General features: G+C 29.9%; 1 protein-coding gene across 31 annotated transcripts in view; it reads right to left on the bottom strand.

Annotated features, from left to right (window-relative positions):
- The window catches only part of LOC127737434 (trichohyalin-like), a 66,948-nt gene that overhangs the window by 29,266 nt on the left and 24,610 nt on the right, over positions 1 to 13,072 (bottom strand). For 21 of the 31 annotated variants that reach the window (XM_052248192.1, XM_052248294.1, XM_052248113.1 and 18 more), the window contains 9 exons: positions 12,428 to 12,601; positions 11,537 to 11,662; positions 9,133 to 9,252; positions 8,174 to 8,338; positions 5,444 to 5,560; positions 4,600 to 4,878; positions 4,200 to 4,331; positions 3,723 to 3,839; positions 1,293 to 1,331 (listed from right to left, as the gene is read on the bottom strand). In XM_052248192.1, coding sequence (XP_052104152.1) covers positions 1,293 to 1,331; positions 3,723 to 3,839; positions 4,200 to 4,331; positions 4,600 to 4,878; positions 5,444 to 5,560; positions 8,174 to 8,338; positions 9,133 to 9,252; positions 11,537 to 11,662; positions 12,428 to 12,601 — 1,269 coding nt within the window. Of the gene's footprint in view, positions 1 to 1,292; positions 1,332 to 2,172; positions 2,311 to 3,722; positions 3,840 to 4,199; positions 4,332 to 4,599; positions 4,879 to 5,443; positions 5,561 to 7,075; positions 7,193 to 8,173; positions 8,339 to 9,132; positions 9,253 to 11,536; positions 11,663 to 12,427; positions 12,602 to 13,072 lie in introns of all 31 variants that reach the window. The other 10 variants (XM_052248163.1, XM_052248255.1, XM_052248312.1 and 7 more) reach the window with 8 other exon arrangements.

Genomic DNA, 13,072 nt, shown 5'->3' with positions numbered 1-13,072 from the left:
ATTGAACCCATCAGGAATTTTCCAGCAAGTATTGGAACAATGGATTGGAAGGCATTTAGAATTTAATTTGTTAAATTTCTGAAGATATTGTTCCTGAAGATTTGTCTTTAAAAAAAAAACACTATATAACTAATTGTTGACACTTAATTAGATAAGATAAAGATGCCTTCCAACCTCCTCTCTTCCCCAATAAGATAAAGATGCCTTCCAACCTCCTCTCTTTCCCAATAAGATAAAGATGCCTTCCAACCTCCTCTCTTTCCCAATAAGATAAAGATGCCTACCAACCTCCTCTCTTTCCCAATAAGATAAAGATGCCTTCCAACCCCCTCTCTTTCCCCATATTTATTATTTCTTAAACATTGTTTATTGAATCTTTATCATAATAATAAAGCAAATAATAATAATAAAATAAAGCAAGCAATATTCAAAATACTATGTATGTAAAGATATATTATATAAGCTATATATAATCAGACTACATGTATATAGTATTTGTAAGCAATTATACTTTTAAATATATGTTTATTTGTTAATAGTAAATATAGGCTGAAGAGAAAACAGTTAATGTTACATTGAACAGAAAAAAATCTAAAGAATAAAAAAAGTCAAGTTTCTGAAAATATCACCTCTGAAACAAGTCAAACCCAGAACACAGTACAGTTTGTAAGAATTAAAATCAGATGAAGTTATAAAACCATGTGACATTAGAACACAATGTTAAATATCTAAACATGTCATTCCTATTCTACAGCATGGTCATTAAATTTCAGATTCTGAAATATTACTTCACTTTAAATATTTCTGTTTTGTAGTTCCTTTTTAAATATTTAACAATATAACCATACACATCTGGTATCTTTTATTAAAGAACATATCAGATTACTGTTATACAATATTTCCTGAAACCTTAGTAGAATTTCCTCTCAAATGTACTTTTCTCTTAAATAGGCTTCAAAATTTCATCTGACCAAACACATATGTATTTGAATAACTCTTAAACTACTTTGACTACAATAAAAAAGAAAACAAAGCCTTGTTTTGGATAACTGAGCATAATTGGCTTGTCTGCTTTTAAAAACTTTTTTAGGTAAATGTATTACAAATGCCTCACTGGCTATTTTGACCTGTACTTCAAATATCTTATATAGAACCATGGACATTGTTTATTTTTGATAAAAAAGTACAATTGCTGAGACATTTTTTCTATAATTTAATGACCATTGAAAGTACAAACGTAAATGTTTGGGAAGGATATACATGAGAATGTCAATGTTGGGATAAGAACATACAAATAATTTATCTGCTATCATGTTCTGTCTGTTACTCATCTGAAGAAAAAAAAAGTTTAATACTCAATACATTAAAATATTTAAAAATCAGAATAAGTACACATTAAATAAATAGCTTACCCTTGTTAAAAAGTGAAGGAAGAAAAATTGTAAATGTTGAAAAAATATATATGAAAGAAAGAGGTTTTTTAACTGAAAGCTCTAATTTTTAGGGAAGATGTATAAACTGATTAAAATTTATCACAAGGAAATGAAAAAAAAACCAGAAATGGAATCAGGGAAAATATCTGAATGTTTCTTAAAATTTGATAATAATTGACTTTCATGCAAAAATGACATACATCATGTATCTGACACAGCAAGTTTTATGATTGATTGATGGTTAATTAATGTGGAGTGGAAGTATGATATATATAAAAAATGTACAGGGTTCACAGGATTCTGTGTTTCATGTGCCACTGGTTCTTTTAGTGTAAAAGTTTAATTTTGACCGCCAAAAACACATGTGAATAATCTGTAAAATAGAAAAAAAATGTAAATTTTGCAAAGGATGCTGTCTCTTGACACATGTTAACTGGAAAAAAGTACACATGGACAATGGTATACTGTATTACATTGACGGGCATATAAAAATACTACTGAGTAATGGCAAAAACTAAAATATAAAGGCTGTGAACTTGCAGTGAGGAATAAGTAAAAATATACATGTGAAAGAAGTGAAAATCATTTTGTCTTTAGTGAACATAAAACTGAAGGACTGTGTTGCTAACAAAAGTGATTTTAGATATCAGTTAATTATGATTAGTTAGATTGGTAGGTGAGGTACTATTTATTCAGCAAAAGGTGGGAAATAATCACTTTAGTCAAGGACAACTTTTACCTGCTCTAGGAGCTCATTATATTCGTTGTTTCGTTTCAGTTTCAGTTGGTTATAATGATCATCATATTTTTCTTGATATAATGGAAGGCCAACATTAACAATAGGACCATTTCTCTGGGAGGAAACTCCACTATTTTGCTAAAAAATCAGGGGCAGTAATTATCATATATATATATATGAAATGATGTGTGTGTTCTAGCTCCTCACAGCTAAAACTAATCTTATTTTACAGAGCAAAAATCTTGTTCTTAATTTTTTTTTTTAAATATTATGATTAAACAAAAGAGACATCTCTTCCATTTTTCATCAATTTCACAAATAACTTTTAACAAAACTTTGTCAGGATATAAAATCAATAATTTAAAAAAAAACAATAATTAAAGGATAGCTAAAGAGTCTCCTTCAAGTCTAGCCACAGATAAATTTGAAACTAAAAATAGAGATGCTGCAATCAATAATTTGCTTTAGGAAGAAAGAAAAAATCCATAAATTAAAACAATAATAATATGACACTCATTATGACTATGACTCTATGTGATAATATACTGTCTATGAATGGTTAACTATGATAATGAAAAAAAATGCATATATAGTAAATTAAATAAATTTGTTAATACATATTTTCTTTTCATTCTTAATTCTTAATGCTTTCAGCTTCAGAAAGAAACAAAAAATACTTTTGTGAAACAATTGTCCATTTATGTGATAATTTCAAAACATTTGGTGAAAATTCCCTCCTTTTTAGTTACACCAAAATTGTAAAGTGAATTTGGCAGCACAGTGTAAATCTATGACAAGCAAGTTGTGAAGCATACAAGGTAATATGCTGTTATAATGAACAGTATAATTACATTCAGACTATCACTCTCATTCTAGTTATTTATATACAGAAAGCAAAGAATACCAAATGAAACAATTTTTAAAATGGATGACAGAATCAACATGGCAAATCCAACAAAGTAATATAAACAAACAAGAAAGGGAAACACAGAAAACATAATGCTAAATGTATTGAGGACAACTGGAATGGCTAAATGTATTGAGGACAACTGGAATGGCTAAATGTATTGAGGACAACTGGAATGGCTAAATGTATTGAGGACAACTGGAATGGCTAAATGTATTGAGGACAACTGGAATGAATCTATTCCTTTTTGATTGTATTGTAATTTGTATGTGAGGGCCTCAGGGAAGATTAGTTTATTGTAACTAACTGTGTTTACCCTCTTTAAATAAAGAATTTATTATTATTATTATTAATTTATCATTATTATTCCATAACAAAACTTTTCAGATGGCTACAATCCTGTTTTTGACTGGTAATGATAATTAATGATGAATGCCAAATGGCAACAAAAACCGAAGTTCTAGAAAAAAATTATCAGCCATTTACACTAATTCAATAAATATCTGACTTCAACAGATTGTCAACTATAAAATTAAAATTTGTAAACCATAGCCATGTTAGGTATGAATGAGATGAACTATGTTTCTATAACACACAATGACTAAAACCACCATAGCTTCAACACATCATGTTGTCATAATACCTTCTCCAAAAAATCTACAAAATCCTGATGCCTTTCCATGGCAAGTTCTTTTTGTCGTCTAGTCTGAAAATCTTCCTCCAATTGCAGAGGTTCAACTTTTTCATCTTTCAAACCTTCCTATAAGCCAATCGCAATAAGATATGTCATCAAATTTTAAATCTTTTAACCACTAATTCATCATAATGTCAAAAATGAGATTTTAGATCAGTTTTCCTTGATCTTAACTTGTCTAATACATGTTTAGCCCATTATAGCATTTAATCATAAGTTCTCTTATGTGGTCGATCAATTCTGACTTCATTTGGTTTGACAGAATTTTTTCCTATTTACGAAAAAAACATTCATTTTTTCTGTTTATTTTTTAAATAAAAGCTTTTGAAAGTGTAAAACAATTTAGTCTCACTACTGACAAGATATTTGAATCCATTTAATGTTATAAATGTGTGAGAAGGGAAGACTGGTACATGAAATATATACCTTTGTAAGGTATTGGTTATATTCCTCATTGAGAGCCTGCTTCTGTGCTATTTCACGTCTTTCGCTATATTCTTCATTGAAATGAAGACTGCCATAGCCTTGTGGAGTGTTCTCCTTTGTCAATCCCTGTGGCTATTTTACAAACATATAATTTATATATTTCATATCTATCTGTGTTTGTTTATTATCTTAAGCTTTCAAAAATGAAAACTTGAAAACTTATTCCAGTAAATTACATGACAAAATGTCAAATGAGATATCGTTGACATAAATAAAACACAAATTGAAGTTAAAGAATTTAATTTTTTTGCTCATATGAAAAAGAATATAAATAAAACTTTTTTCAAATCGAAAAAAAAAATATCTTCAAACTTGACAGGATTAGATTTTAATCAAATACCTTTTTACTGCTTTGGGTTTTTAAGTAATTGTTATATTCTCTTTTCCGTTCCATATTCATTGACATTTTTCTGGCCGTCTTGGCATCTTCATTGATACTTAAACTAGCTGACCAATGATCAGGGGTCACTGGTCTTAATCTCATATCTGACCTCTGATCAGGTGGTAAAGCTTTATAAAGGGACAAGATCCTGTCAGAATGAGGCCGGGTATCTTTCTTGTAATTAGATGCGTAAGTTATCCCGCCCATGTCACTTGTTATAGGTCTCATTTTTCGTTTCTATTCAGGAGAAAAACAGAAGTTTTAATTTCTCTAAACTTTTTTTTTTTCAAATTCATCTTCAGAAATTTTATTTTACATTGCTAGTCAAAAATTCTCAGGGATGCCAGATGGCCATAAATATCTAGTTACAATCAACAGTATGTTATATGTTGCTGTTACTGAATATTGATTTTGTCAATTTTTTTGAAAATCATCTAAAAAGTATTATTCATTGTTTTACTCTATTACCACATCTATTTAATGCTTTATTTACACTCAATCTACCATTGTATACAACAAATGTATAGACCAAATAGAGTTGACCTTTTTATATATAGAAATCAGAACCTGACCTAATTAATCATTTTACAACAATATTATTCCACAACCCAAGTCCAAATGTTAAGATAAGATGTACAAACTAAACTATTCCACAATACTCTACGAAATTTAAATTTCAAAAGTCCACACCACTTTTTATTCCATACACCTTACTTTAAAGATTACAAAAATCTCCAACTAATTACTTGTCATATTTTACACTGTGCCAGTGTACCCACAACCTTTACACAACCAAACAAACCTGTTCTAAAAACTCATTGTATTCTCGGTTTCTTTCTTCAGCTAAAACATGGCGTCTTTCTGTTTGAAAATCTTCAGTTTCTTTAACTTGAGACATTGGAGGTTTGTTCTCCTTTTGCTGAATCACCCAAAAATTTGAGATAGATAACTAATTTTATCATACTACAGCTTGGTAATCTTACTGATTCCCACCACCAAATGAACTTGCATTAAGTTTTGTTTGAAGTGATGTAAAAATATTGAAAACAAAATGATAAGACTATATAATGTAACCACTGTACGAGTTTCAAATGTTTGACTATAGGTATATAACTGTATGATTAGTAACCAATGTTATTATACGACTGTGGCTATATGATTTCTATGTAAATGAATTACTATGGGAAACAGATGTTATACTAAAAACACTATAGGACTAATTGTGACATGACAGTATAGTTTAAGGTCTCTATGAAATTCACTGATTATTTGTGACCTGACAGTATGGTTTAAGGCCTCTATGAAACACAATGATTATTTGTGACATGACAGTATGGTTTAAGGCTTCTATGAAACACAATGATTATTTGTGACCTGACAGTATGGTTTAAGGCCTCTATGAAACACAATGATTATTTGTGACATGACAGTATGGTTTAAGGCCTCTATGAAACACAATGATTATTTGTGACATGACAGTATGGTTTAAGGCCTCTATGAAACTCAATGATTATTTGTGACATGACAGTATGGTTTAAGGCCTCTATGAAACGCAATGATTTTTTGTGATATGACAGTATGGTTACTTTATAGAAGTTCCGATAGGAAGTATTTTTCTTAAATTTAAAAAAAAAATATTCAATTTCAAAAATATAAAGATGGATTTGGATACAAAGCAAAACTCAATTTTAACTGGACAAAACAAAACCATTGCATTAAAAATTAATTATATATTTTGAACATTTCTAAAAATAAACAAAAATGGGTAGAAAAGAACAGCTATTATTAAAAACCTTATTGGAATAGAAATTTGCAGATAACCTGGTTGCACACCTGACGGAACAAACATATGATACAATTAACAATCTGATTGTGAAACTTGTAACAATAAAAACATTCTCCTGTCACATATCAAACTTACATGAGAAAAATCAAACAACTGCAACAGTTTATAACAATTCACAATAACCAAAAATACAAATAAAAAATGAAAAATAATGAAATGATCTGAGAATTTACACTGACTGTTTTTCATCAAACACTGATATTTCTTTTTGTCATTATGAAATTTTTAAACGAATATAATAAAAAAATCCTACAAAGAGGTCTAAATAATACCTAGTCAGTATTTATTTTCATTTGAGCCAGTCCAGTTAAACTTATCACAATGACTTCGACTCAAATAATGTTTTTGTCTCTTTAATCACAAACTGGTATTTAAAATAAGTCACTTAAAATTTCTGCAAAGTTTTACTTTTATTCTCTTTTAATATTCATTGTATTTAGTAAAAAAAAATGTAAAAAAAAATGGCATGGTTGATTGAAATCAGTCAATGTAAATTGTCCAGATATCAGATGAATATACAGAGGTCAAAACATACAGGAGTGCACAAGAAAAAAAGAATGTATTAAAGTACCGTCAGAACAGTAATACCTTTTCCAAAAAATCATTATATTGTTGATTGCGCTGTTTTTCAAGACTTTTCCTTAATGGTATATACCTATACTGTCCTATAGGAAGACCATACTTAGGTGTTTGGTAACGGTATGGCTGTTATAATACAAATAAAAGTCTTCTAAAACTTGTAAAAACTTTCTTTCTTGAAAAGTTAAAAATTCTTCTTTTTCATATAGCAGAAAGAGTGACAATTAGATTTTCTTGGAAAAAGTGACATTTTCAGCTTGTCTGCTTATATACATGATAAAACACTCAGTTGTTGCAGAATTAACAAAGGTTGTATAAATAAAAGAGACAAACAAAACATAGAAAAAGAAAATGAAAAACATTAGATTCAGAAAGATAGCATTAAATATAAAATGTCTGCATGCTAGTTTATTAATCAGTGTTTAGATTTTTTTTATCTACATTAATAGATCAGAAGTTTTCGTAATACTTTGTGACATAATGGTGTTATTTTAAAAAAATTTAGTCTTTTTCTCATTATTATCTTAACATAAATATTTTTTTTTTCAAATCTTTCTTTAAACAAATATTAAAATAAAATGACTTAACCAAAATATGACTGCTTTTATAAATATTTTGAAAATTAACATGCATAGGTTCCAAATATGTTAATAATTTCTATTCTAACTCTCTAAGAACAATTTCAAGTCATTAAAAAATAAACAATAAGGAAATTGTAAAATTCTAACAGATTTATAACAAAGGACATACAATTTTATTTTTTAGAAAAATCTGTTTTTCCAGTCACTGCAGGTGTTAAATTTTTTATAATTTTCTTTATAAAATTTCTTTGATTTCATTTCATCCAACTGAATCCATGGTAAAAGAAGTTAAGTTAATCAATATATGTGTCTCTATCTATGACACTGTGAAAGAACCAAATGTTTTATTAAATAAACTTTCAAATTAAAAAACAAAACCATCCCAAAATATGTAGTCATCTTTTCAAAAAGTTTAAATTCTAAAAATGCATGTTTCAAAATATTCCAGTTTTGAATGACAATTAATAAATCTTATTATTTAATACGGTCCCATTTTCACATTGTGGGTATGAAGAATGAAACTTACCTTTGAAAGGAAATTCTGGTAATCATTCTTTCTCTCTGAATTTAAAGACTGTCGCTTTCGTTCATATGTTTCAGCATCATAGTAATCTCCCTTTGATAAATCCAGATGTGGTGCGTGTCGTTGGTCCTCTAATCTCTGATGTCTCATATCATCCTCTCTCTGTTTCTATAAATATATACTGCTGTTTCTTAACAAAATCCAATGTTTTTGCAGGAAAATAATTCATGTCATAATTTTTTAAATGCTGACATTTCTAATCTTAAAATATCAGCCAAGGTCATTTCTATCCAGGTTTAACCAAAAGAACAGTGAAATTACTGACAAAAAGTCACATCTTAAGGGCATACAATACAGTAGCAAGGGCAGATAATAATATATCCAAATGTAACATGTTGATTTTTAATCGTAGCTAATGAAAATAATAGAAAATTTGTGGAAAATCACTAACATCATCAAATAGATTACTTGAATTCAAAAGTATTTGCAATGGAAAAATGAACTTGTAGTATATTTACAGGAAATCTTTTAAGGGGGCATAAAAAACTGAAATATCTGGAAAAGTAAGTCATGATGATATATTTGTCATTGTATATTTCAAAAGTGCATATCAAAATTGACTTAGAGTCAAAATCTTGAGGAAAAATCAACGAGGGATCATTTCTGTATCGTATGCCCTTTAAGTCTTGTCTGGTTTAGACAGAAGACTGATGTAAGTTGAGTAATAAGTAAAAAGTAGTTAAATTGCCAATCTGCAAATCTTTTACAATTATTCATTTGATACAATGGACACAGCAAGGTCTGATTCAAATCTTCACTTACATCTAGTGATTTTCCTTCTCAAGCTTAAATGGTGATGGTTATTTGAAAAAGATGTGTTGTCCCCACTATGCTAAGTATAATACTTCTATTTCTACACCAACAATTACAATATAAACACAATATCCCAATAATATACATACATTTGCTAAAAACTGTTGATAATCTTGGTGCCTTTCATCTCTGTTTAAGGGACTCTGTCTTCTGTCATCAAAGAAGCCAGTCCTCAGCTCTCCTTCCTGGGGTCTGTGACTTTCCATAGGCTGTATAAATCAAAATACACCAGTTTATCATTCAGACCATATGGTAAGGTACCTTTACCGTTTTTATTTTTTGCCATGACATTGTCAGTTTGTTTTCGACTTATGAGTTTGAATATCCCTTTGATATCTTTCACCTCTCTTTTATCCTCCTTCGCAGTAGCTCAAATAATTTAATAAGAAGAATTTTATCATTGATCGTATGATTAAAGGCAGTTTCCGAGGAAAAATATTGATGTCAAATTCATGGAGCAAAAATTATTAGTTTTGATTTATCCTGAAATTAGCTTTTACCATTTAACTTTTGATGAAACAAATTTTGGTAAAAATAAAATACTCATCAAAGCAAATTATAAAACTTGTATCTTCTTGATTTATTAGATAAGGCATGTTAACTTGATAATCTATATATTATACAATACCATCTGGGAAAAAGGACTAAGTAACAATGGTCATCCAAAATTTTCTTTAGTATCATTCTGATATTTGACTGTTGAATACTATTTAAAATTAATTACATTCTCACTTTCAGAAAAGAAATAGCCTGTACATGCCTTTTGTGGTTTTTTGCATTGTTATAAAACTTTGCTTTTTGCTCTCCATATATTCAAATATATGACCTTGTTTTGTAGATTGAGGTTATAGCAATCAATTGACATAATTTCTCGATAAGTCTTCCTGAATTAGGGCAGATAACTCCTTATACATACAGTATGTCAATCATATTGGATACAATCATAAAAGTGATTAACTATTCACTGACATGCATTAAAATAAATGGAAAATGTGTCCCCATGGACATCGATGATGTCCCCGCTTGCATACAACATTATAAAGGGACATAACTCAAAAACAATACAAGTGACGCTACCCAAATTTGTACTAGATCTGAGTTTTGTGGTAATAAGTATTGTGTATAGGTTTCATAATGTTTGGTTGGGGCAAACTTAAGTTACAGAACGGAAACAAAAAATTTTGCAATTTTTCAATTTATAAAGGTGCATAACTCCATAATGGTTAAAGTGACTCCACCAAAATTCAACTTGATCTGTGTTTTGTCGTAATAAGCATTGTGTATAAGTTTCATAACATTTAATAGAGGCAAACTTAAGTAAGAGAACGGAAACTAAACATTTTGGAATTTTTCCATTAATAAAGGGGCAGAACTCTAGAAAGGTTAAAGTGACGCCACCAAAATTCAAACTTGATCTGTATTTTGTGGTAATAAGCATTGTGTATAAGTTTCATAACATTTGATTTAGGCAAACTCAAGTTAGAGAACGGAAACCAATTTTGGGACGTACAGATGTACGTACGGACATATGAATGTAAGTACGTACAGACGGACAAGGGTAAAACTTAATGCCCCCTCCGCTACGGCGGGGGTATAAAAATGTAAATATTAGTATTGCAAAGAATAAGACATACACTAAAGCTGAATATGATAAAGCAGTATAAACATACAGCAGTCAATCATATCAACACTTTTAAAGTGGTCAAAAAGTTTCTGAATATATAATATAGAATAAAAAATGTTTTATATAAATTCTGTATAATATGTTCAACTGCTGCATTCTATTTAAAAATATTTAAAGCATATAATTTTGTCTTTGTTCTGAAACTAACTGATGGGCAGATAACTTTGTTGTCATGTGCAAGCCTTACTTTACATCAAGATCCTCTGTACAACCTGTAGTAAGCTAACACACCTATCATCTAAACGCACCTAACACCTAAACGCACCTCACATCTATGCATAATATTGTTTCTCCCAGAAATCAATAGGGTATATGGAGAACCACAAAACTACAAAGTTAGACAAGAGTTTCCTATCTAACTGGTGTGCAGAAGGTTCTCCATAAAAACTTCACAAAAAGTGACTTGGAATTTATATTTGAGCTCCAATAATGCAATAAACTCATTTAATATAGAATGTCATTCACAAAAAACGAAGGGATTAGTGTTCCTCATACCCATTTTACATCTTTTACCCCAAATGAGCCATTTATAGTTATGATGGCCATGTTGGTTTGTCAGGGGCATCTTCATAAAAAGTTTATAAAGTTATTGGTGTCATGGTTAATGATATATGACCCAATGGTTTTAGACAAGATTTTAAACATGATGAATGTTGAATAGACAATGGATGACAGATGGTAGAAAACATCAAAGTTAAAGGAAAAAAAATATCTATTAAACATGCACTAGCAGACATGCCTATTAAGATAAGCTGACTATCTGAATACTTTAGAACTAACTCTCTGCATTCTATACATGCACTTAATACCTGTTTGTTTTTTGTTTCAGATTCACCATTTTTAGGTTGAACATTTTTGCTATCTGATTCTACAGATTTAGGAGACGGAGCTTGTCGACCTTCATTCCAGTAGTTCGGAGTCTCTCTGGATTTATCCTGTTACACACAACAATGTATAACTTATATCTGAACTTTAAAATATTTTGTAACCTATCTATATTCATTTTAATGTGGATGTACAGTTCTATTAAGCTTAAAACAAATCAAATGTTCAAATTCACCAATCATTTTATCAGTCTAAATATTTATTTGTATCAAAGTTCATATCATATGTAAAACACAAATACCTCTGATCATCAAGTTAGATACAGACAAGGGACATAACTCTGTTAAAAATTTGCCAACTAGAATGAAACACGTTCCAAACCCGAAATCAGATGAACATCTACATGCACTGCTTTGTAAACTATTTCTATGAGCAACATGCCCTTGATGTTTCAATTTCTAGCTGCTAATCTTACTGATAAGAAATATATTATAATTCATATCTCCTCTCTAGTATTATTTCAAACTTACTATATTATTGCACACCAACTGAAAAATTTTTAAAGAGCTACACTTTCTTAAATATAAAACTGTTCCTTTTCTCAATTTTCCCTAGCTCTTTTAGTAAATATCTATTTAAACTAGACTATGGCATTAACAACTTTGTCACAATAATTATGATTTGTTACAAGTTAAAACCCACCATTCTGTTCTGTGGAGGTGGTGGTCCTCTCCTTCTACCTGAGTCTTGATGTGGAGGTGGTCTACCTCTAGGAGATAAAACTTACCATTCTGTCGTTCTGTGGAGGTGGTGGTCCTCTCCTTTTACCCGAGTCTGGATGTGGAGGTGGTCTACCTCTAGGAGATAAAACTTACCATTCTGTCGTTCTGTGGAGGTGGTGGTCCTCTCCTTCTACCTGAGTCTGGATGTGGAGGTGGTCTACCTCTAGGAGATATTTGGTTTGGTGGAGCCTGAGTGGGTGACGATCTGTTTATTACAGAAACTTCCCCTTGCTGTGTTGCTCTGTTATATAACTGTTCTTTTTGTTGCTACAAATATGATGATTTAAAATGGATGAATTATTTATCTAAAATCATAATTAAATTGTGAATAAAAATTAAGTTGTTACTAGTCACTGCAAAAACACAAACATGTAAACAAAAGTTATCAATTATTGTTGAATAAAAATCCACAAAGACACACTATACAACATTATTTAGTTCATACACAACATTAGTTGATATCAAAGACCATTAGAAACTTGCTACACATGCAACAGGTACTGTAAAACAGTTTAAACTACAACCAGTGTGAAAGTAATTCAATTATAAAACCAATACCACAATTTCTCATATCCATACTATACCAGGTTCAAGGTCATGTTCATTTTGAACTTAAATTACTTAAGGTCATGGTTCAGGGTCATATTCATTTTGAAATTAAATTACTTAAGGTCATGGTTCAAGCTCATATTCATTTTGAACTTAAACTACTTAAGGTCATGCACATAATAAACTTTG

This window comes from Mytilus californianus, unplaced genomic scaffold, assembly GCF_021869535.1.
Source record: "Mytilus californianus isolate M0D057914Y unplaced genomic scaffold, xbMytCali1.0.p SCAF_1, whole genome shotgun sequence".
NCBI classification, from domain to species: domain Eukaryota; kingdom Metazoa; phylum Mollusca; class Bivalvia; order Mytilida; family Mytilidae; genus Mytilus; species Mytilus californianus.
This window is presented reverse-complemented; position numbering and strand designations above follow the sequence as displayed.